This window comes from Lepidochelys kempii, chromosome 6, assembly GCF_965140265.1.
Source record: "Lepidochelys kempii isolate rLepKem1 chromosome 6, rLepKem1.hap2, whole genome shotgun sequence".
Classification (NCBI taxonomy): Eukaryota; Metazoa; Chordata; order Testudines; family Cheloniidae; genus Lepidochelys; species Lepidochelys kempii.
The window spans coordinates 68,357,387-68,379,421 of record NC_133261.1 but is presented as its reverse complement, the minus strand read 5'-3'; the positions used below and the strand labels follow the sequence as shown (position 1 = coordinate 68,379,421).

General features: G+C 41.4%; 1 protein-coding gene across 2 annotated transcripts in view; it reads right to left on the bottom strand.

Annotated features, from left to right (window-relative positions):
* The window catches only part of RGS6 (regulator of G protein signaling 6), a 305,215-nt gene that overhangs the window by 85,878 nt on the left and 197,302 nt on the right, over positions 1-22,035 (bottom strand). For both annotated transcript variants that reach the window (XM_073350673.1, XM_073350672.1), the window contains exons 6-11: positions 20,882-20,946; positions 16,850-16,926; positions 13,181-13,262; positions 12,128-12,202; positions 10,601-10,699; positions 8,891-8,952 (exon numbers count right to left, since the gene is read on the bottom strand). In XM_073350673.1, coding sequence (XP_073206774.1) covers positions 8,891-8,952; positions 10,601-10,699; positions 12,128-12,202; positions 13,181-13,262; positions 16,850-16,926; positions 20,882-20,946 — 460 coding nt within the window. The remainder of the gene's footprint in view (positions 1-8,890; positions 8,953-10,600; positions 10,700-12,127; positions 12,203-13,180; positions 13,263-16,849; positions 16,927-20,881; positions 20,947-22,035) is intronic.

Sequence of the window (22,035 nt, the reverse complement as noted above, 5' to 3'; positions counted from 1 at the left end):
TCCCGGAGATGGAAATGCGAGAGGAGGTCAAAAAATCAATCAGGTGCACTCTGCTGTGAAAGTTAAATGGCTCCTAATAAAATAATGAGAATGCGTTGCAAGCGTCACAAATAGTAGCAAAAAATAAGTCAAAATTAAATAAAACAACATGGACTAAGTGCCTTTTGCTGATTCAGCCTATCAGCAGCAACTGGATCATTGCTTGTCTAAATGAAGTTATAGGCACAGGCAATCCTAAGGGAAAGAAATGTAAACTAGGGCTTTTGGCCTTTGAAATGATGTAATATAATTCTGACAGAAGATGTAGAGGTTATGCTTCACTGAGGTGTGCAAGAACGGTGTTAGGCATTTCTTACACACATATTCACAGGGGTACTATTCATGCAGGGGATTTACAACACCCTTGGTATGGTTGACACCCATCTTGAAAGTCACAGGATACTCCTCCATGGTTCTGTTCCAGGTCGCAGGAAATAAGCTTGCCGTTCATTTGAAGAGGCCCAGATTTACTTCAGGAGTCATTACAATGGAGTGGCACTACATGATGGTGCTGTATCAGTACACATTCATGCAATGTCAGAATGCGAACAAGAAAAGCTCAAACATTGTGGAAAGGAGTGGGTGCAATTTGTGAGGTTAACAGTAACTTCACTCAAGGTACCCAAATCCAAACACAGCAGTGGTGTGTGGGTCAAGTGAAGAAAAAGAATGTGGGGGAAGGAAAGAGAACTCTTTTCACTGAGTATTTCTGGCACATACAGCAACAGAGCAATGTTTGTTCCCTCAGGAATTGCTGTGGTGGCTGGATCACCATAGAATCATGGAAACCTAGGGCCAGAAGGATCCTAGAGAGGTCATCTAGTCATTCTGTCTGAACTGACGTAGGATCATGTACGCCTAGACCACCTCTGACAGGTATTTGTCTAATCTGTTCTTAAAAACCTCCAATGATGGAGATTCCATAACTTCTCTTGGTAACCTATTCCAGTATTTAGCTATCCTTACAGTTAGAGAGTTTTTCCTAACTTCTAACCTACATCCCCCTTGTTGCAGATTAAGTCAGTTACTTCTTGTCCTACCATCAGTGGACATGGAGAACAATTGATTACTGTCTTCTTTATAGCAGCCCTTAATATATTTGAAAACTTATCACATCCCCCACTTCAGTCTTATTTTCTCAAGACTGAACACACACTTTCTTTAACCTTCCCACAAAGGTCAGGGTTTTCTAACCCTTTTATCACCTTTGCTGCTACCCTCCAAACGCTCTCCATTTTGTCAACGTCTTTCTTGAAGTGTGGTGCCCAAAACTGAACACAGTACTTCAGTGGAAGCTTCACTATTGTTGAATAGAGCAGAACAATTACCTCCTGTGTCTTACATACAACACTCCTGTTAATACACCCCAGAATGATATTTGCCATTTTTGCAACTGTTTGACATTATTCATTCAGATTCAATTTATGATCCCACTATTACCCTCTATGGCCAAGGGACCTTTTGCTGCCAACTGGCAGAGGGCATAATGGGGGCACAAGGATTATAGGAATCCCCTGGGTCTGGCATTTACATTCTAGTTGACCAAAGAGGGTCATTTGGGGTCTGTAATAAAAGCCTGTGTCATTCTGGTCATCAATATAATTATGAAACGTAGGTACTGATACTACGTAAGAGTTATGTACTATATACTGAAAATTATGTTCTTAAGGGATGCAACTGTGGGGTTGGTCATCAGGAAAGGTGAAAAGCAGGTTTTTCTCCAGTCAAGTGTTGTTTATCCGTATATCTGTTTATGTTTACGTGTAAACGGAATATTGTCTGGTTCACATTGGGCAACAATTAGTATTCTAAGTCAAATGCTAATGAAGAGCTGCCGAGGACTTCAGAAGGAAACTATCAGGAAGAGGTAAACAGTGTGGGGGCAAAGGGGGTAGGGAGACTATCTTGAGATACGCATCAAAGGTGTGACTGGTATATTTAGCAAGGGAAAGACGATACTTTGATATCCTTCACTGAGGAAGTAAATGGACAGTGAGTTCGTGTCATAAAAAAGGATCTTTCAGCCAGGCTTGGTTGAAATCACTGGAGAGAACCTTGGATAAGATAAGCTTCTTTAGACAGAAGGACAACCTGTTAGTTAAATTTAGTCTCTAGAAAGTGTGTTATGATTTACTCACTAGCAATCATTTGAATCTCTGTTCTCTGAGAAAGCTTATTCTTGTTTTCATTGTAAGTATATCTAAGTGCCATGTGTTTAGCAGAGCTGTGCTCTAAGGGTAACTAATAGGCTGTGGTCCACTGTTCCTTTGGGAACAGCAAGTCTGGCAGTTCTTTGAGTGTTCAGTGGGTAAAGGGAGGGATGCTACAGGGGATGCTTGGAGGACTCAGGTATTAGTATGCCTATCACTAACCCGCACGGAGAAAGTGAGGCTAGCGGAGGCCTGGAAGGCAGTGCTTGTGCTGATTCACAGCAGGCATAGAGATTTCCTCACACTTGGGTTAGGTCGCAGCAGGGTATCTCACAACCCTGGGTACCATTCCACCCCCAGATCCTTTACCCAGTTCCAATGCCTAGCCACTTATTCCCAATTTTTTTATTTGTGCACTTTATTTTTCCTTCCTACGTATAGTACTTTGCACTTGTCTTGATTGAATATCCTCTTAGTGGTTTCAGACCAATTCACCAATTTGCCAAGGTTATTCTGAATTCAAATCCTGTCCTCCAAAGTGCTTGCAACCCCTTACAGTTTGGTGTCATCTGAAAATTTTGTAAGCATACACTCCACCCCATTATTCAAGTCATTAATGAAAAGAATGACTAGTACCAGACTCAGGAGAGACCACTGAAGGTCCCCACTAGATATAGTCTCCCAGTTTGACAGTGAGCCATTGATAATGGGCTACTGATAATGGGATAAGTATGGCTTTTCAACCAGTTTGCATCCATTTTATAGTAGTTTCTTCTAGACCAAATTTCACTAATTTATGTATGAGAATGTCACATGGGACTATGTCTAAAGCAGTACTAAAATCAAGATATCACATCTACTTCTTTTCCCATCCAGTAGGCAAATAACCCTGTCAAAAAAAAAAAAAAGAAAGGTCATCTAGGAGGTCATCTAGCCCAACCCCATGCTCAAAGTAGGACTAACCCCAACTAAATCATCCCAGCCAGGGCTTTGTCAAGCTGGGCCTTAAAAACCTCTAAGAATGGAGATTCCACCACCTCCCTAGGTAAACCATTCTAGTGCTTCACCATCCTCCTAATGAAATAGTTTTTTCCTAATAGCCAACCTGGACCTCCCCCACTGCAACTTGACACCATTGCTCCTTGTTCTGTCATCTGCCACCACTTTGAACAACCTAGCTCCATCCTCTTTGGAAGCCCTCTAGAGGTAGTTGAAGACTGCTATCAAATCCTCCCTCACTCTTCTCTTTTGCAGACTAAATAAGCCCAGTTCCCTCAGCCTCTCCTCATAAGTCATAACCCCCAGACCCCTAATCATGTTTGTTGCCCTCCACTGGACTCTCTCCAATTTGTCCACATCCTTTCTGTAGTGGGGGCCCCAAAGCTGGATACAATACTTCAGATGTGGCCTCACCAGTACCGAACAGAGGGGAATAATCACCTCCCTCAATCTGCTGGCAATGCTCCTACTAATGCAGCCCAATGTACCATTAGCCTCCTTGGCAAAAAGGGCACACTGTTGACTCATATCCAGCATCTCATCCATTGTAACCCCCAGCTCCTTTTCTGCAGAACTGCTGCTTAGCCAGTCAGTCCCCAGCCTGTAGCAGTGCATGGGATTCTTCCATCTTAAGTGCAGGACTCTGCACTTGTCCTTACTGAACCTCATCAGATTTCTTTTGGCCCAATCGTCCAATTTGTCTCTGGACCCTATCACTACCCTCCAGCATGTTTACCTGTCCCCTCAGCTTAGTGTCTTCCACAAAATTGCTGAGGGTGCAATCCATCCCATCGTCCAGATCATTAATGAAGATGTTGAACAAAACTAGCCCCAAGACCAACCCCTGGGGCACTCCACTTGATACCGGCTGCCAACTAGACATCAAGCCATTGAACTAGCCCGCTTTCTATCCACTTTATAGTCCATTCATCCAATACATATTTCTTTAACTTGCTGGCAAGAATACTGTGGGAGACCATATCAAAAGTGTTGCTACAGTCAAGGTACATCACATCCACTGCTTTCCCCATATCCATAGAGCCAGTTATCTCATCACAGAAGGCTACGAGGTTGGTCAGGCATGACCTGTGCTTGGTGAATCCATGTGGACTGTTCCTGATCACCTTCCTCTCCTCCATGTGCTTCAAAATGGATTCCTTGAGGACCTGCTCCATGATTTTTCCTGGGACTGAGGTGAGGCTGACTGGTCTGTAGGCTGGCACACTCATATAAGAAGGGCTGTGGGGCAGAGCAGAGTTCAGTAGCTGCCTGGAGCTTGAGGGGAGAAGACCAGTCTCCTAGCAGCAAGAAGGAGCGCCAGCACCTGAGACAGAGCACCGCTGCAAGTACGGGCCAGGGGAGCTAGAGAGAGCTCCTGGCTGGCTGTTAGGACCTGCAGACTGAGGTAAGGGCAGAAGAGGGTTCTGGAACTGTGTGGGAAGCAGCCCTGGGACAATGAACTGCAGTTGCCACTGAGAGAGTAGCTGGACAGAGTGCAGGTCCTGCAGAAAGAGGGAATACAGAGTGTGGCACAGCCAGAGGGCAGTGTCACTGAAGAGAATGGGAGTGATGTGAGTTCTGGAACAAAAATGACGGTGGTGGGGCACCACCAAAGGAGGGCGCCTTGGTGAGCAGACCTAATTCCCATGACAGCTGGCAGGAGGCGCCAGAGCAGTGAGTGAACCCTGTCACAGTCCCGATTTGGGATAGGAAAATTTGTCAAAAGCTCAAAAAAATTTGCAGGACAGTAAAAGCAGGAAAGTGCCTCACTCTATCCAGCACCTGATACGGATTCTGTTTATACATCAGGCACCAACTTCTTAGTGGTTCTGATCATCTGTAACATATATTGGGAGGCAGTGCAGCCCAGTGGCTAGAGCACTGTACTCGGGAGACATGGATACTATTCCTGACTCTGCCACTGGCCTGCTGGGTGACCTTGGGCAGCTCGCTTCACCTTCCAGAGCCCCAATTTCCCCATCTGTCAATAGCGATATTGATACTGACCTCCTTTGTAAAGCACTTTGAGACCTGATGCAAAGAACCAGGGAAGAGCTAGGTGTTAGTAATAGCAGTGACGTCAAAGGAAATTCCTGCTGCTCAGCAGGCGCTGATCCTGGATGGTGCTGATTGGCCTTAATTTCCACTGACTTCAATTAGAGTTGAGGGTGCTCAACATCTTGCAGGAGTGCTCAGCATCATGCAGGATTGAGCCACCAGTGATCAGCTCATTTCGTGATTTAGCTGCAGATGAGAAACACAGCTGTTCAGGAGATTCAGGGTATGTCTACACCGCAGTTAGACACCTGTGACTGGTCCGTTCCGGCTGGCTCGGACTGAGGGGCTGTTTAATTGTGATGTAGACATTTGGGCTCGGGCTGGAGCTCAGGTTCTAGGACTCTGCGAGGTGGGAATTTCAGGTATCAACCTCCTGTGGGAGTTAGAGCACAAGGCACACGCAGGTTGAGTGGCTGGACTGTATTATGTCTTGCTAACACTGCAACTTGTTTCCCTTGCCCCCATCCCATCCCATCCCACCCCCTCAGAGTTCACCTCGGAGTTCTCTCATGACTGTCCTGAAATGCCTTTATACTGAACTGAAAACATGCCAGTTGGTGTTGCATAGGGTGCTGCTGTCATTACTTGGCTGTCTAATGGAGAGCACAGGAAGGAAGTCTCTGTTGTGCTGTAGCATGCTAAACTGCCACACTGTCAGCTGAATTAATCTCTTAAAGTGTGGACTTACTCTGACAGAGACTGTAAGAATGGCACCTTCTTACTCAACAGAACTGGTCCTTGTGTGTTCAGCATTTTACATTCGTTGTTTCAGATAATTGTTCACATCAGCTCATTCCTTCTCATCTACCCTCTCCTCTGTCCAGCCACGTAACTAATCACCCCATTTATTATCTTCTCCTGCTCTGGTCTTTGCACCTCATTCAGTGTACCTCCCCACGTCTGGGATTCTCTTCCTGGCCCCGTTCACTATGCCTCTAAACGCCAGAACAAATCTCAAGATTTGACTGTAAAAGAAACATGTAACCTTATAATAAACCTACTGAAGTAACCTCCTGGGTTTATTGCTGCAACTCTTATCCTTCCCCCTGCCTTCCAATGTCTGCTACAGTAGAACCTCAGAGTTCTGAACACCAGAGTTACAAACTAACCGGTCAACAACACAACTCCTTTGGAACCGGAAATATGCAATCAGGAAGCAGCAGAGATTAAATAAAAAAAAAAAAAGCAAATACAGCACAGTGCTGTGTTAAACGTAAACTACTATAAAAAAAAAAAGGGAAAGCAGCATTTTTCTTCTGCATAGTAAAGCTTCAAAGCTGTATTAAGTCAATGTTCAGTTGTAAACTTTTGAAAGAACCACCATAATGTTTTGTTCAGAGTTATGCACATTTCAGAGTTACAGTCTCCATTCCTGAGATGTTTGTAACTCTGAGGTTTTACTGTATCTGTTTTCCTTATGTCTTACAGTTACCTATGGTAAATAGTACAACACCTTTTGACTTCTGTGGGAGCAGGATAGGCCTTAGACTGTACACTTCAGGACAAGAACAATGACCTTTTCTTCCTGGAGGTCTTCATGCCTTGAACATTGTTGATAAGAACACTCTGTCTTGGCTTAACTGGATTGCATACGCCAAATTAATAGGTCAAGAACATTTTTGAAACAAAAGTTTCTTTTTTTGGTTTGAAAAAACTTTTTATTTTGAAATTTTAGTTAAATTAGTTTAGTTTAGTTAAAGGTTTTTGTTCCTGGTTTTTTAATTATTGAAATAAAAACAGAATGTTTTGAAATGATTGAAACAAAACATTTCGATTGACCTGATCTGAATTTTTTTTCCAGATTATCCGTTTGTAAACAAGTTTGAGATTTTGACTTGTCCCAATTTGGGATGGGAAAATGTCTTGAAATCTCTAAAATTCTCATTGGACAGGAAACTATTTCCTGTCTAGCTCCAGTTGAAATAACTATTTACTTTTGAAAATTTTGGCATCAATAAATACTACTATTAATAACGACAGTTCAGCTCTACTTGAGGAACATGTATACTCAGTGTTAATAAATTAATGAGGTCTGCTGATTTTATTGTTCACAATTAATACAATTCTTGCAAAATTATAAAAAAAGATAAATTTGTTTGTCTACAAATTACCTGTCTGGAGATTGTTACTACCTCATGATATCAACATCCTTATGGGTGAAATCTATGCAAAATGACCTTTACTATAAAGCACAAAATTCAGCTACTAACTGCCAAGGGGAAGAATGGATTCAAAAAGCCTAGAGCATAAATATGGATGTGATCATTTTCAGTACAGCAAAATATCATTACATTTATGCAAGGTCCTATGAAACATTTGAACGTTTTCTTTTTAATTAGTTACATTTCCATTTAAATGGTTAGTTTTGATGACCCAACAGGGAACTTACTTTTAAGCATGTGCCTTCTTAATTTGCCTAATTCTGTATAAATATGTTGAAGGCAGGAGCTGATTCTGTGAAGCACAGCACTTTGCAAGGTAATGTCTTTTTAATTTGTTTTAAACATGGCAAATTCCCAATGTTTCTCAATTATTTAATTATTTTCTTATAAAGGACCAGCCTTCACCTGGTACTGCAAAAAATATAATAATTGTTCCATTGCTTTAGATAACAGTACAGTTCTGCTCTGCAAAACAACTCTACATAGGATTATGGGGATCCCTATTTGTATCAAAAATTCCATTGCAAATTTTCTCAGTTTACAAGTAACTAAGCTGTTGTTTTCTAACTGCCAGCCCTGCAGACTCACTGGGATGGTTCTTTTCTGGCTCATGCTTCATCACCAGCAATAAAGATTCCACAGGATAAATTGTGCCGTCATTTGCATCTGTGTGACCCTAATGCCTTAAAACAGTGCCTCTCAACCTTTCCAAACTAGTGTACCCCTTTCAGGAGTCTGATTTGTCTTGCGTACCCCCAAGTTTCACCTCACTTAAAAACTACTTGCTTACAAAATCAGATATAAAAATACAAAAGGGTCACAGCACGCTATTACTGACAAATTGCGTACGGTCTCATTTTTACCCTATAATAATAAAATTAATTGACTGGAATATAAATATTTTACTTACATTTCAGTGTATAGTATATAGAGCTGTATAAAAAAGTCATTGTTGGTATGAAATTTTAGTTTGTACTGGCTTCATTAGTGCTTTTAATGTAGCCTGTTGTAAAACGAGGCAAATATCTAGATGAGTTGATGTATCCCTGGGAAGACCTCTGTGTACCCCCAGGGGAACATGGATCCCTGGTTGAGAACCACTGTCTTAAAAGAATGCCCTGGCTTGCACAGGTGCAACCCTAGTGCCTTCAGTGAGGTTGAAAAGCTGTAAGTGTGGGCAGAATCTGGCCCTGCAATTGAAATTGCATTGGCAATTTTATAGATGATGCATGATTCAGAAGAGAATCCAGCTCATTCTCCCAGAGCTGCTCTGGCTAACAGGAGTAAAGAGCAGTAAAAAATTATTTTTCATACAAAATGAACTGGGAAATTTTGTAACTGAAATGGAACTGCTATCATCCTTTGTACACAGCCTTGCACCATAACTTTATGGAAAAATGTCAAAGTTGATCATCTGAGATGATGAATAGAAATACTATATCAACAAAAGAGTATTATAATAATGTAAATCAAGAAACTCACCTTTCAGCTACTTTGGACATTTTTAAACAGTGTCTGTCTATCTGCACATTCAGAAAGGTTATCTGGGGAAAGAGATGACGATTAAAAGAGATTAACAACCGAGCAGATCTAGAACCACGGGTGCTAGAACCGGAGAGGCCAGGGGCGCAATGCCCCCTCCCCTTTTTAACATGAGCATAGTCGGGCAGGCGCAGAGAGGTGGTGGCTGAGGTTGCGCTTCACAGTGGGGGAGCTGATAAGGTGATCAGCTCCCCAGCCACAAAGGGCAGCTCCTGCTTGCGAGGCCAGCCTCTTCCCGGTAGGGGAGCTGAGGTGGCCTTATCCCTGCCTTGCCACAGGGCCCAGCCCCTTGCTCCTCCTCTTTCCTCCGTGAGCTGGAGCCGGGCAGTGGTAAGAGGCATCCAGAGAGCCCAGGCCACTGTAGGGAGCCCTGGACCCACCACCTGCCCTGGGTGACATGCCCCAGGGGGCTGTTCTCAGGCATCCTGGCCAGAGGGCAGGGCCTTGAGGGAAGAGGGGGAGCAGGGAACGGGAACCCAGGGGAAGAGGAGGAGCAGAGGGGGTAGGGCCATAGTTGTGACATCAGTGCCCCCCACCCCACAGTTTTAGACAGGTTCCGGCGCTCCTTTCTAAAGCATCCACTGATTGTGTCACAATACAGTCTTGGCTTTGCATTTCAAGTGACTTATCAGTTTGCAAGGAGTAACCATGGGTTCTCTCACAGGTGTCAGAGAACACAACAGTGGGACAGATTTACTTGTGCTGGAACAGGGACATGTAAGTTGCCCCTCCCTGCCTGCATTCGTAGGATTGGCTGTGCCCTGGAGGGATTCTGATCATAACTGCATTACCCCTTAATATTCAACTCTTGCTACACATTGGTGGTATGGTGCCTGTCTTCCCCTGGGGGGCTCTACTACAGAAAACAGCTTTTATTCCTACTGGAAGTTCCCTGGAAGCTCTGCCTGTGGAAGCAGTACTGAATGAGCAGAACCTCCAGCTGCTTTGGATACGTCTTCCTGCCTTATCAATACCATCCACTTTTTGAGTATCCTTGGTGACCTGAAGGAGAGGCAAAACTATGGCTAGACACAGTATAACCCACATAGAATTCTTTATAAATTTGGTTGAGTTTTTGGCTGGGGGTTCCTTGCAAACCTGTCCTGATTTTTTGTTGAATGCATTCATTCTTTGAAAGTATTTGCCAAATATTTTGGCAAATAATTTTCAGACTGTGGGTTGCTCACAAACTGTTTGTGCTGCCTATTTGCTATTCATGGCGTGGGACTGGTCACAAAAGGCACAAGGCATTGCATTTGCTCCCTGATTGGATGACTGGAACATATTTAAAAGTTATAATTACTTAAAATAAACCTGCCACACAAATTTGTAACATTTTTTGGGAAATGCTGTCTGTAGGCAGGTAAGGTGAGTGGAATTTTGGACTTGAGAGCCACTCTGTTAATTTGAAAAGAGAATATGACATGTAGCATTCATCTCAATGTACCCGCATGTCCCCTTTCATATTTAGCTTTTGATATATGCTACTTTGTTCAAAGCATGCCAACATCACCTTACATTTCTGTTGTTTTGCACCAGGAAACATAAGCATGTTTCTGGCTTTATTGATATTTCAATAAAAATATAAACATCTTTTTGAAAATAAAGTACTCAGTTCTTGGAGGAGTTGTTCTAAGGCAGTCTACTTACTCGTTTTCGGAAGTCCTCTTTTGTAGTTTTTCGTATGGGTTGGGAGGGCATATGTACAGGGCTTTGGGACTGAGAATCTTCTGTAACCCCATATACTGACTGAAACAAATAACACGAGAAATTACAGAGTATTATTGTTACATACCTAAGGAAAATCTGTGCATGAAAACAGTCAAGTAATGAGCCAGCAACTGTCTACTGTTACCTTTTCAGAGATCAATAACTCTTAAATCTGGAACAAAGTTCATAAATGAGCATGTATATACAAATACCTGAGTGGCAAATAGCTGTAGCTGTGTTAATTGAAAATTGTGATTTCTCTCTGACGAGCCCAACTGAGAACAAATGCAAATCTCTGCCTGATAATCAGAGGTACATGAGAGAGTTTTTCTTCTGATTCCCTACTTTAGTATGTTAGTTGCAAAAGTGAAACTTCTACATTTTATGAAACTCATATTTTTGATGAAGGCTTCAGCTCTGCTAATATGTATCTTTTGATTAACAAATCTTGACACTTACTTCAAAATTTCTCAATATCTGCTTGCTTATTATAAATTACCGCATTTTCAGTCAGTCAAACCCACTATTTCTTATGCCTGAAGCACTCTTATCTAGATATAAAATAACTATTTTTTGCTCTACTCTACAAGTCTATTGCATTTCCACAATGAATGGAGACATTTATATTTGAGAAGTGTTACTTTGCTTGTCATGCATTTTTGGGGGTATACAGGCTTCAGGGAGACTGCCATGTGCATGAAGTTATGCAGGTGTGTTTATGTTTATAGGATCAGTAACTGAGATTGGGGGGGTGGAAATCATATTCTAACTCAAGTGTCTCTTAAATATGATACTAAACAACTTTAAGAGAACTTACAGTAATAACTTTTAACCCTGAGGCTTTGATACACTGAAAAAAAGGGTTAATATGGTGTCAATGAGCCAAGTTTTCCACAAACCTTAAAAAACAACAGCAACAACAAAACAGTAAAACACCATCAAATCACCGGTAGTGCATTTATTTGTCAGGTATTGAAGGCAATAGCAGGCATCTTTTTGTTCAATTAATTATTTTTTTTCTTTATTTGATATTTGTATGAAACATTGAAAGGTTATGATGACATTTAATAGCCAGCATATTGACATGTTTGGGACCATCATGCTGATATGCAACAGTTCATTTATGTTTGTCTATATTTGTTAAAATGGGAGCTCTGTGGTCACTAAATGACAACGATGACTATCCCAGGCAAAAGAAAAAAATAATCAGGTCTTAATTCGAAAAGAGTGCTGTCTAGTGACTACAGCAGGGGTCTGGGAGTCAGAACTCCCTAGTGCTGTTCTCAGCTCTGCCAAGACTTGGACTGGTACCTGTCCATTTGTAAAATGAACATAATAAACTTACTTACAAATGTGGAGGCTTAATTAATATTTGTAAATTACTTTGAAATTCTCATTTGAAAGAAGCAACATATTGTTGGTGTAAAACATAGTTGTTACTGTTCTGAAAAAAAACAACACCCTGACCTTTTTAACCTTCTGTGGGTTTTTCATACGGCGACACTTTCTGATGTCCATTTCTGTTGTGTTCACGCAGCCTGGCTAAGAAAGGGACATTCATAATATTACCATTGATGTTAACAATGTACATACCACCTCCTCCCACTGGAAAGCAATAATAAAACACAGAGTTTTCATCCTTTGCTTGCAGCACAAATATTGTTACAAAAATGCACAATAGGATCTTTTTCAAAATGCTTTCTTTAAGGTGTGTACTACAAATCATATTCGTTAATCATTTGGTTCTGTAGTTGTTTGTACTTATGTACTTGTGATTTTTTAATTTTTTTTTCTTTTACATCACTTCATATCATACCCAAATGTGCAGTTTTTGAATCATGATTGCCATATTTGGGGTCAGGAAGGAATTTTCCTCCAGGGCAGATTGGAAGAGGCCCTGGGGGTTTTTCGCCTTCCTCTGTAGCATGGGGTACGGGTCACTTGCTGGAGGATTCTCTGCACCTTAAAGTCTTTAAACCATGATTTGAGGACTTCAATAGCTCAGACATAGGTGAGAGGTTTTTCGCAGGAGTGGGTGGGTGAGATTTGGTGGCCTGCATTGTGCAGGAGGTCAGACTAGATGATCATAATGGTCCCTTCTGACCTTAAGATCTATGAGTCTATGTTAAGTTGAATCTCAGCATCCAATTTATTTGCTCATAACTTCAGCACACAATTTCAGCACGCAAACTCCTTTCAGGCTGAAATTACCTGGTCTCAGCTCAGAGCTGAGTTTTTCTAGAAAACTTGAACAAAACTGGTTTAACTGCTTTTGAATTCTACTTATGAAAAAAAACAAACCTTTACACTTCTATTTTATGTTAAAATCAGAAATGTTGTGCATGCACAAATCTAAACCTTTTGAAACAATTTTGTTCTCAAACTTGGCTTGTTCTGAAGATCTCCTATGGACAATTGAAATATGAAGAAAATCCGTTCAGCAGTTTTAAAGCTAACCTCTCCATGCAGCATATCCACATTGCTAAGTTTGGAAGTAGCGTAATTTAAAAAGAGACTTACCACTGGCCTGTGCACATCCCAAAATGCTCTTTCTTGGCTGTCCAAAATTTTCCTTTCAGTTTTATCTTTTTTTCTGTCAATTCTGGGAAAATAAAGAAATGAAACAATCCACGACTTTACTTTTCTGACTTGCTCCCAATTTTCCCCTGGATTTTTGGACCCAACTGACAGCAGTATCCAGTACTCCTGTTCTAGTGACACATATTTCCATACAGAAAAGTCAGATTCCAGATGCCAAGTGATTTGCAGGGTCATTCCACCAGCCTGACGAAAGGGATCTTTTGTTTTCAATGAGAGAACTTTTTTGCTAACATCTGCTCTGCACCTGGCAGCGAATAGCCTTTCTGACACCAGATTTCCCAGTCCCAGTCGAGCGCAGCACTTAAACTGGTGCTTAACTTTAAATATGTGAGGAGTCCCCCTGAAGTCAGTTTACTTAACAGTTATGCATTAACTTAATGGCTGTCCTGTATCAGGATCCAACAAGTCAGAAAAACACATGACTTCACAAAATTGTTCCACGTGGGACATACTAAGAACAATTGCAAATTCTTCATGGACAGATTCCCGACATCATAAATACCAGTAACACCATCAAAACTGGCACAGATACCCTTTTAAAGAATTTCAGAAGACAAGTCAGAGACTGAATGGGACAAGGAGAATGAACAATCCCGCTTAAACATAATGTGGTCCCTTCAGAACATGTCTGAAGCATGTTGATGGAGGAGTGTGGTGGAAGCCTACACTGGCACTACATATGCTGTACCTGTTTTGTTCCTTACAGAGGGTGTCTGTTTCTAAAGCTCTCAATTCAGCATCTTTATTGACACTATTTTTAAATGACAGGTTTCAGAGGAACAGCCGTGTTAGTCTGTATTCGCAAAAAGAAAAGGAGTACTTGTGGCACCTTAGAGACTAACCAATTTATTTGAGCATGAGCTTTCGTGAGCTACAGCTCACTTCATCAGATGTTTACCGTGGAAACTGCAGCAGACTTTAGAAAAATATTTTTAAATGATAATTTAAAGTAGTAGGTGGGAGAAAATCCACCACTGTGGGGGTTATTAGTTATTTGTCTTTACCACCATCACCCCTTGTTGGAGAGGTTGCGATCAGTTGTTGATCCCCAGCCTGACCTATAAATGGAATTATAACATCACCTCTTGGAACATAGCAGCATGAGGCTGAGACAATGACCCAGATCCTTGGCTGCAGATGAGGAGCACATAGTGCAACCTGGGAGGGCAGCATGCAAAGGCTTTGTGCTCCCCCAGTTCTGGGTCAGCTAGCATAAAGTTAGAGCAGCCTTCAGGTGGCTGTCAATGGGCCTAGGGCATGGCAGCTGAGGATAAGAGACTCAGGGCTTGTCTTCACGACCGGGGAGATCAATGCTGCTGCAATCGATGCAGCGGGTGTCAACTTATCATGTCTAGTGAAGACTCGCTAAATTGACAGCAGAGCACTCTCCAGTCGACTCTAATACTCCAGCTCCCTGAGAAGAGTAAGGTAAGTCAATGAGAGAGCATCTCCCATCAATGCAGCACAATAGAGATAGCAGGGTAAGTCAACCTAAGCTACATTGATTCCAGCTGTGTTATTCACGTAGCTGGAGTAGTGTAACTTAGGTCGACTTACCCCCATAGTGAAGACAAGCCCTCAGATACAGCCCACTTTCTTCTAGCCTAGCCCCTTATGCCAGACAAAGGTGTACGGGATTGAATAGGAGATGTTATGACAGCTTTACACCACTGGAAGATTCCCATGCCCTTAGTGGGTAATCCTCCTGTGGCTGGTTACACCGACTTTAGGGCTGCTTTGTTCTAGTAGTAAAGCATAAAATGGTTGCAACACAATCCAGGATCTGGGCTTTATATATATATACAATCTCCAAGAATGTGCCATTGATTACAATTTTTAAAAAATTAGAAATATTGATTATGAAAATACAGTGTAATTAATTGCATTGAGACCATGATTTTCAAGCATTGCAACTAAACCCACTAAGCAGGTGGCCTGATTTTCAAAACATGAAGCGACCACAGTTCTCATTGAAGTCCACATTGAATATTACTGCTCATTTAATGCTGCCCAGGGCTTTGGCATGTCCAGCCTACAGGTAAATACACCAATGGAATTCTATATGCAAGATGGGGGTGGGGAGTACAAAACTGGATATGAAAAATAACGTTTCCAGATGCTTGTAGTTTTTCAGTTTAAATCTTACTTTGTTGTGCTGGAAACCTAAGCCCAAACAGCACTGGAATAGTGCCTGAAAACCAAGAAATGAAGCCAACTAGTGACAGGAAGTGATAGTGACCAGTTGAGTTTTACTGCTCCAAGTGAATGAAATGGAGAAAAAGTAAACAAACAGCATTGATAGTGAAAAGAAAATAAGACTTAAAATCCTTCCAGTTGTAATAATCTATGCTACTAGTGTCAGAAGTACATAGTTTTGTTTGATTATGATTTTTATCTTGGCAGTGAACCTTTAAGCATCTCAAAGACTAATTATTATTGTAACTTCCAATTTTCTCATCTCATCAGAATTCTAATATTCTGAACTGAAATAATCCCTTAATTACCATGTTATTTTAAGGATAATTACCATGTTCTTAAATGGTCCATAATTACAATGTAATTACAGTGTTAATCAACAAAGTACTACAAATATAGATACACACACATGCATATATACATATACATAATAAGAAGTAGCAATCTCTTTTCATTTTGTAACATTTGTTTTGCTGTTTGATTCTGAAAGTGCAAATTCCCTCTGCTTTTTTGGTGTTTCCCAAGAATACAAATATCTGTATTCTGTAACACTAATATGTCACCTTCATCTTCCTTGTAGTTTTCATATGTGACAACTCCTTCTGCAACATGGACATGCAGACTTCTAAGCACCCTAATTTCACAAACCCAGAACCATGCACCTATTGTGGCAGTAGCAATGTCATGTTGCATATACTACTAAGAGACTGCACTTTGTGATCATGGGTAAAGAGGAGGCAAACAGTAGATTCCCAGTTCTGGGTGGAATGACAGGAGGAGGGTGAAAAAAAACTACTCGTTGTAAAATATGAGTAAGCCTTACTCATATTACATAATAGTATTACATAATAGTCCACAATGATTTGGTAGCAAAAGGAGGTCAGTTAGTATGGACACAATAGAACTGAGTTTTCCGGGATTTGGTGTATTCAGTGGGAAAAATAATTGGGGATATTTGCAAAACAAATATACTGTGTGCAGCAGGACTGTACAGCTACTGCAGAAATGGCAGTACTTTTTATCTTCAAAGTACTTTACAAACATTAACCCATACACCTGCATGGAAGGTATTATTCTTCCCACTTATGCTGAGTGGGAAATTGAGGCACAAATGGTAAGAGACTTGAACAAGAGCAAGAAGCTCAGGAGTTCCTGGCTTCCAGACCTGCACACAGACAATTAGACCCATCTTTATCTTGGCATTTTTTCCTCAGGGTATGTGATCTTGTGAATTAGTCCTGTGCTGTTTCCAGTGTGACAGGGATTAGAATTTACCAATAAGTCTCGAGTTATTTGGGCAAAGACTTTAACTGGGAAACATTCTCTTAATCCAATCCCTTCCCCAACAAAGCTCTAAAGACTCTTCCAGTTCACTGAACTGGGAATACTTACTTCACTTGGGCCTCTGCTTGCATAAAGATGAATTCCCACTTCCTTGCAAAAGCCCTCTGCAGTCTTGCTAAGTTTTCCTGATAGGAGAAACAAATAAAGAGAACAATTAAATCACACTAATTATAACTGCAGTTTAAGAACTAAATTATTGCATCAGTTTTTTTAACCTGGAAAGCTCAAAACACTAAAATTAATATTGGTAAATTGTCTCTGTAGGCAAAGTATGATATGAATGTGTGGTGTGTGTCCCCCTTACAAGCCACCACATAGCAGGAACAGGACGGACCAAAGCAAGAGTTGTATCAGGGTGTGAAACAGACTGCCAGAGCTCTACTAATAAAACAGCGTTGGACTTGTTTCCACGTATTCCTCAGTGTACTTTCTACAATACAATACTGTGAAAGTTTTTGGAACCGACAACTTCCCATTCTGATAGCAGCTGCCTGCTGCCTGCACACTTTGCTTTTATGGGGTGGCTGGGTGGAGGAGGAGGGAGGGTATTTTCCGGCCTTCCTTGTTTCATAAAGGATAACCATCCCTCAGTTGTTCAATGGATTGTTAACCCTGAAAGCATTCCACAGTGCAGAGGACTGAAGTCTGGGTATTGTCAGGGCAGTTCATAAAAGGAAACTAGTTATTTGTCAGGACAATGGAAATAACTAGAGATAGGCCCAAGCTGGTCACGTTTGGATCCAGATAACCTTTAGCCCATTATCACAATAGCTCCAATTCAGGAAAGCACTTAAACACATACATGTTGGTTCATAAATTCACAGACTCCAAGGCCAGAAGGGACCGTTAGATAATCTAGTCTGACTTCCTGTATAAGCCATAGAATTTTACCCATTTACCCCAGAAGTCCATACGTACATAAATCTAAATTCATACACATTCAGGAAACCATTTGAGCATGTGCTTAAGTTGCATTGAATTCTATGTGACTTAATCATATGCCTTAAATTAAGTACATGCTTAAGTGCGGTCCTGAATTGGGACGCTCTCCTGAATTATGGGTTCAGGAAATCAGCAGTAGCTGGTAGAGAGGCAAAAGAAAACTTAACTAGGCCCACTGTATATTGGTGTAAATCAGGAGTAACTCCACTGATATTAATAGAGTGACACCAGGTAAATCTGGTGTAACTCAGAGAAGAATCAGGCTTATATTTGGCCAACAAGGGGAAAAAAACATAAGGGCACCTGAACTTAATCTTCCAGGCCATACTATGGTTTACCAGTAGAAACACAGGGATCCTATGAATCTGCATGCAGAGCCCATGACCAGAAAAAAGCATCTCCTGCAGATTGAGGGGTGAGGTTGGTTTAAGGAGGATTTATATGAGGAGAGAAAATGGAAGAATCCTTCACTGAGCACACACCCTCCAAAAAAGTTTATAAAAATAACTATGCAGAGGATTCCTCCCCAGTTCAATGAACCTGATTCTCCTCTCACTTGCACCAGTTTTACACCACTACCACTCCCTTGATTTTATTTGGTGTAATGGCGATAGGAAGAGTTGATGCCCTTATCATCTTCCTGTTTCTTATTAAGAGGGCAAGTTTGCAATTCAGATCTCCAATCATGTGAGAAATGAGAAAGTGACAGAAAAGCAAGAGCTAATTGTTTGCCATCGGAGCATTACTATTCTCAATAGACACTCGTATGCAACAGTACTTAGTACTGTAGCTTCATGGCATGAGTGCCAGAGTGGGTGGTGCTGCTGGTGCTGAACAGCCCTTTTGTTTCTTTATGACGGATCCTTATAGAATTTAGTTAGTCAGGTGACTGCGTGATTATCATTTTTTTAAATAATGAAACTGGAGATATGCAGAAGCAGTGCATCAGCAAAAGGATATACAGTGCATGTGGATTTTAATATTCCACACCTTGTCTAATGTTCCAGGGTAGTGTTACTGGGAGTACTACATGCATTTCAAGGATGGAGTCTGTGGCCGAAATCCACAAAGGAATTTAGGCTCCTAACTGCCACTTTAGGTGCCTAAGTCCAAAATTTAGATCCTCAAAATCACTGCTCAGTTGCTGCCTACCCATGAAGGGACCTACATTCCCTAGCTGCCTATGTTTCTGCTAGTAAAGTCCCCTAGGGCCGGAGGACTAGGAAGTTAGTAGGGAGTAAGTTAGGGTGTGACTTTAACGTGCACTAGCTATTCTGCACTAACTCTCCATGGGAACACTCTTATTTCACACTACAAGTTCCTTTGTGAGGTTTAGCTTAGTAACTTAAAAATGGATAAGCTACACTGCACAAAGGCACTGTTAGTGCAAAGTAAGGGTGCCCGTATGGGGAGTTCATGCAGAATAGCTAGTGCACGTTAAAGTCACACTCTAGCTTATTACACACAACTTCCCATGTAGACAAGTCCTTTATTTCTTCTGGCGGCTATGTGCAAATCTTCCTAAGTTCTGATGCCACTGAGCTGCTCAGTGCTCAAGTGTCAGTGGGATCCTCACCACCTACCTCTATTGGATCAGGCTCTGTATAAAACACAGGAGGAACAGGTGGTAGCTTTATATCCAAGAGCCCAATGGATAAAGCACTCATCCTTTGTACAAGAGACCTGGGTTGAAATCTCAGCTTTGTCAACTGGGAACAGGGACTTGAACTCAGGTCTTCCACCTCCTAAGAGACTGCCTTAACCATTTGGCTATAAGGTTCTCTGGGATGGGCCTTTTTCAGTCTCTCCTGTTGAATTTTTTCCGTGTTTTATAACATACATACATAGACACTGGAGCAGGGACTGGAGCCTGGGTCTCCCAGGACCTTGTATTACCTGCTAGGCTATGGAGTTATGCTGACTCTCTCTCTGGCCCAATGGGAGGTGGGAGATTTAGATTAGTGTTAGAGCAGAATTTAACTCAGTATACTGCGGCTAGACAATTCTGTCTACTGTTATTTCCTACTGTACATGGAAATGCAGTCCATAGGTGGATTCAGCAGCAGCAGTCACTGAAGGCCATATTTTGTCCTCAGTGTATTTATATACCATTCCTATTGTCATCAACAAGACTTGCGTGGAAGGATCCAATGGAGCATACATAGTCCCTTGTGTGCAAAAGCAATCAATAAAGGGTTCTTTCTTGCTTTATCTCTAGTCAGTACAGGGCACATCTGTGGCATGATGGGGACAGGCTGGTCTATGAATTAGATATATTAAACAGGTTACAGCGAGGTCACATTTGCTCCCAAATTTAGATTTTATAACAACAAGGTGAGAGGGGGAAATCAGTTTTGTTTGTTTGTTTTAAAACAAAACCTAAGACCAATACAAATGTTTTCATAAATTTAAAAAACATTTCTAACAGTTTTTCAAACAACATTCCACTGAAGTATTTGAAACTTAACCACTACTCTGTTGAGCTAGTAAAGCAGAACCTGAAAATTAGATTGACTAGAGCCTGATAATAACCAAAAGTGCAGTTGGCTAGAATGCTTTCATTGCCTACATTCTGAGTAATGCAAAAAGCGAATGTCTTGTAACATAGGTTGAGGGCATTTTCATATGCTTACTTGTTAGCCTGACAAGGCCTCTTTACTAAACGTAGCTAATGCCTGTATATGGAATTTGGAAAATGTAGCTCAAATTAATCTTTTTTGTAAATCATTCCTTTGAGAGTCTACAAATATGTGATATGCCTCAGCGGCAATGTAATTGTCCAAGAATGTTAACCTTGTAATATATCTAAACATTTATCACCCCACTGGCTCCTATAAAGACAAACACTACCCAGAAAAGCAGCCCCAGTGTAAGCTTTTGTGCAACTTGCCCCAGATCTCTGAAGGAGTATGCTGTGGATACTTAAAGGTGAGACACTAAAATGTGTATCATGGACATCCTCATTTATGAGTTTGATATTCTCTCAAGGATTAACCAATAGAATCTTTTGAAAATAAATAAAAAATAAACTAAAATAATAATAAGACAATAAGATAGAGAGCTCCCTGCTAAAGAAAGATTCAGTTTTCGAAAAACGCATTGCTCCCTCCGCATGAACTGTAACATCAGTATACCTACGGCTTCATAATCCGCCAGCTCCAGCCTAGCTTTGTTCTGCATGGTCCGCTTGCAAAGATAGATGGCTAAGGGGAAAGCCATAACAAAAATAATTCAGAAAAAGGCACTTACTACAGGATGGAAAAAAAACAACCAAAAACATTGTTGTGCATGTATTGTTCATTCACATAGTTAAACCTGACCTAAGGAATGACAGCGCTAGATACCTAGCTAGCATTTCCTGTGCACAGTAGGGGTCTCAAGACTCATGGGACGATACAACCTTTAAAGATCTGGAGACATCTCAATTAATAAGCATGAAAAAAGCCATTTTATTTAGACACAGCTCTGCTTGCATCTTATGGGCTATATTATGGCTTTATCAACAAAGCTCTGGGTATGGGGTGGTGTCCAAGGGGGAGTCAAGTCTCAGAAAGGCATAATGGCTACTGGGGCTGGTGAAAGATGCTCTCATCAGTGCATTGGCCATGCTCCACAGCTGGTGTGGAAGGGGCAAGAGCCATTACCCTGTTGCCTCCTCACCCCTTTTTTGAGCATCCTTCTCCTATCTAGAGCACAGGGAGTGAGAGGACTGTGCTTGGGAGTGGCCCTGTATATCATCTGCATTTCTTTTCCCTTTTTTATTGAAAAAGTATTCAGATTATTGATATGAAAATAGCAATTTGAGCCAAATCCTGAGGGGAGCTGAGCGCCTCTTTGGATCTGATTAATTGCTTTTAAGATTCATCAGTTCCATCTGCTTATTCCCATTTAAAATCATTGTTTTGTCCAACACCACAACTAGTTACCATAGCAATTGCTGTGAGTGTATATACTGGGGGTTGATATGGGCCCAGTGTATTCTGTACCATCCTGCATTTTGAGGCAGTTAGCATCAGGACTTTGCAACTGGCCCCTCACCTCTATTATGGGCTGAAAACAGAACATAGAATCCCACCCTACACAGGAGCTGGGTCAAGTTCAGATTAAAATCCAAACTACATAACATGGGCCCACGTCTCCAATCTTTGGGGTCTTTGAAATGTGAACCTGGATCTGAATGTGGTAAAAGTCCAGATCTTACACCCTCTCCTAATCTCTTTCAGGGCTGGATACAATCTGTCCCACAGCCTATAGAAGCAGAGCTGGTCAGAAAATAGGGGTTTGTCTGAGGG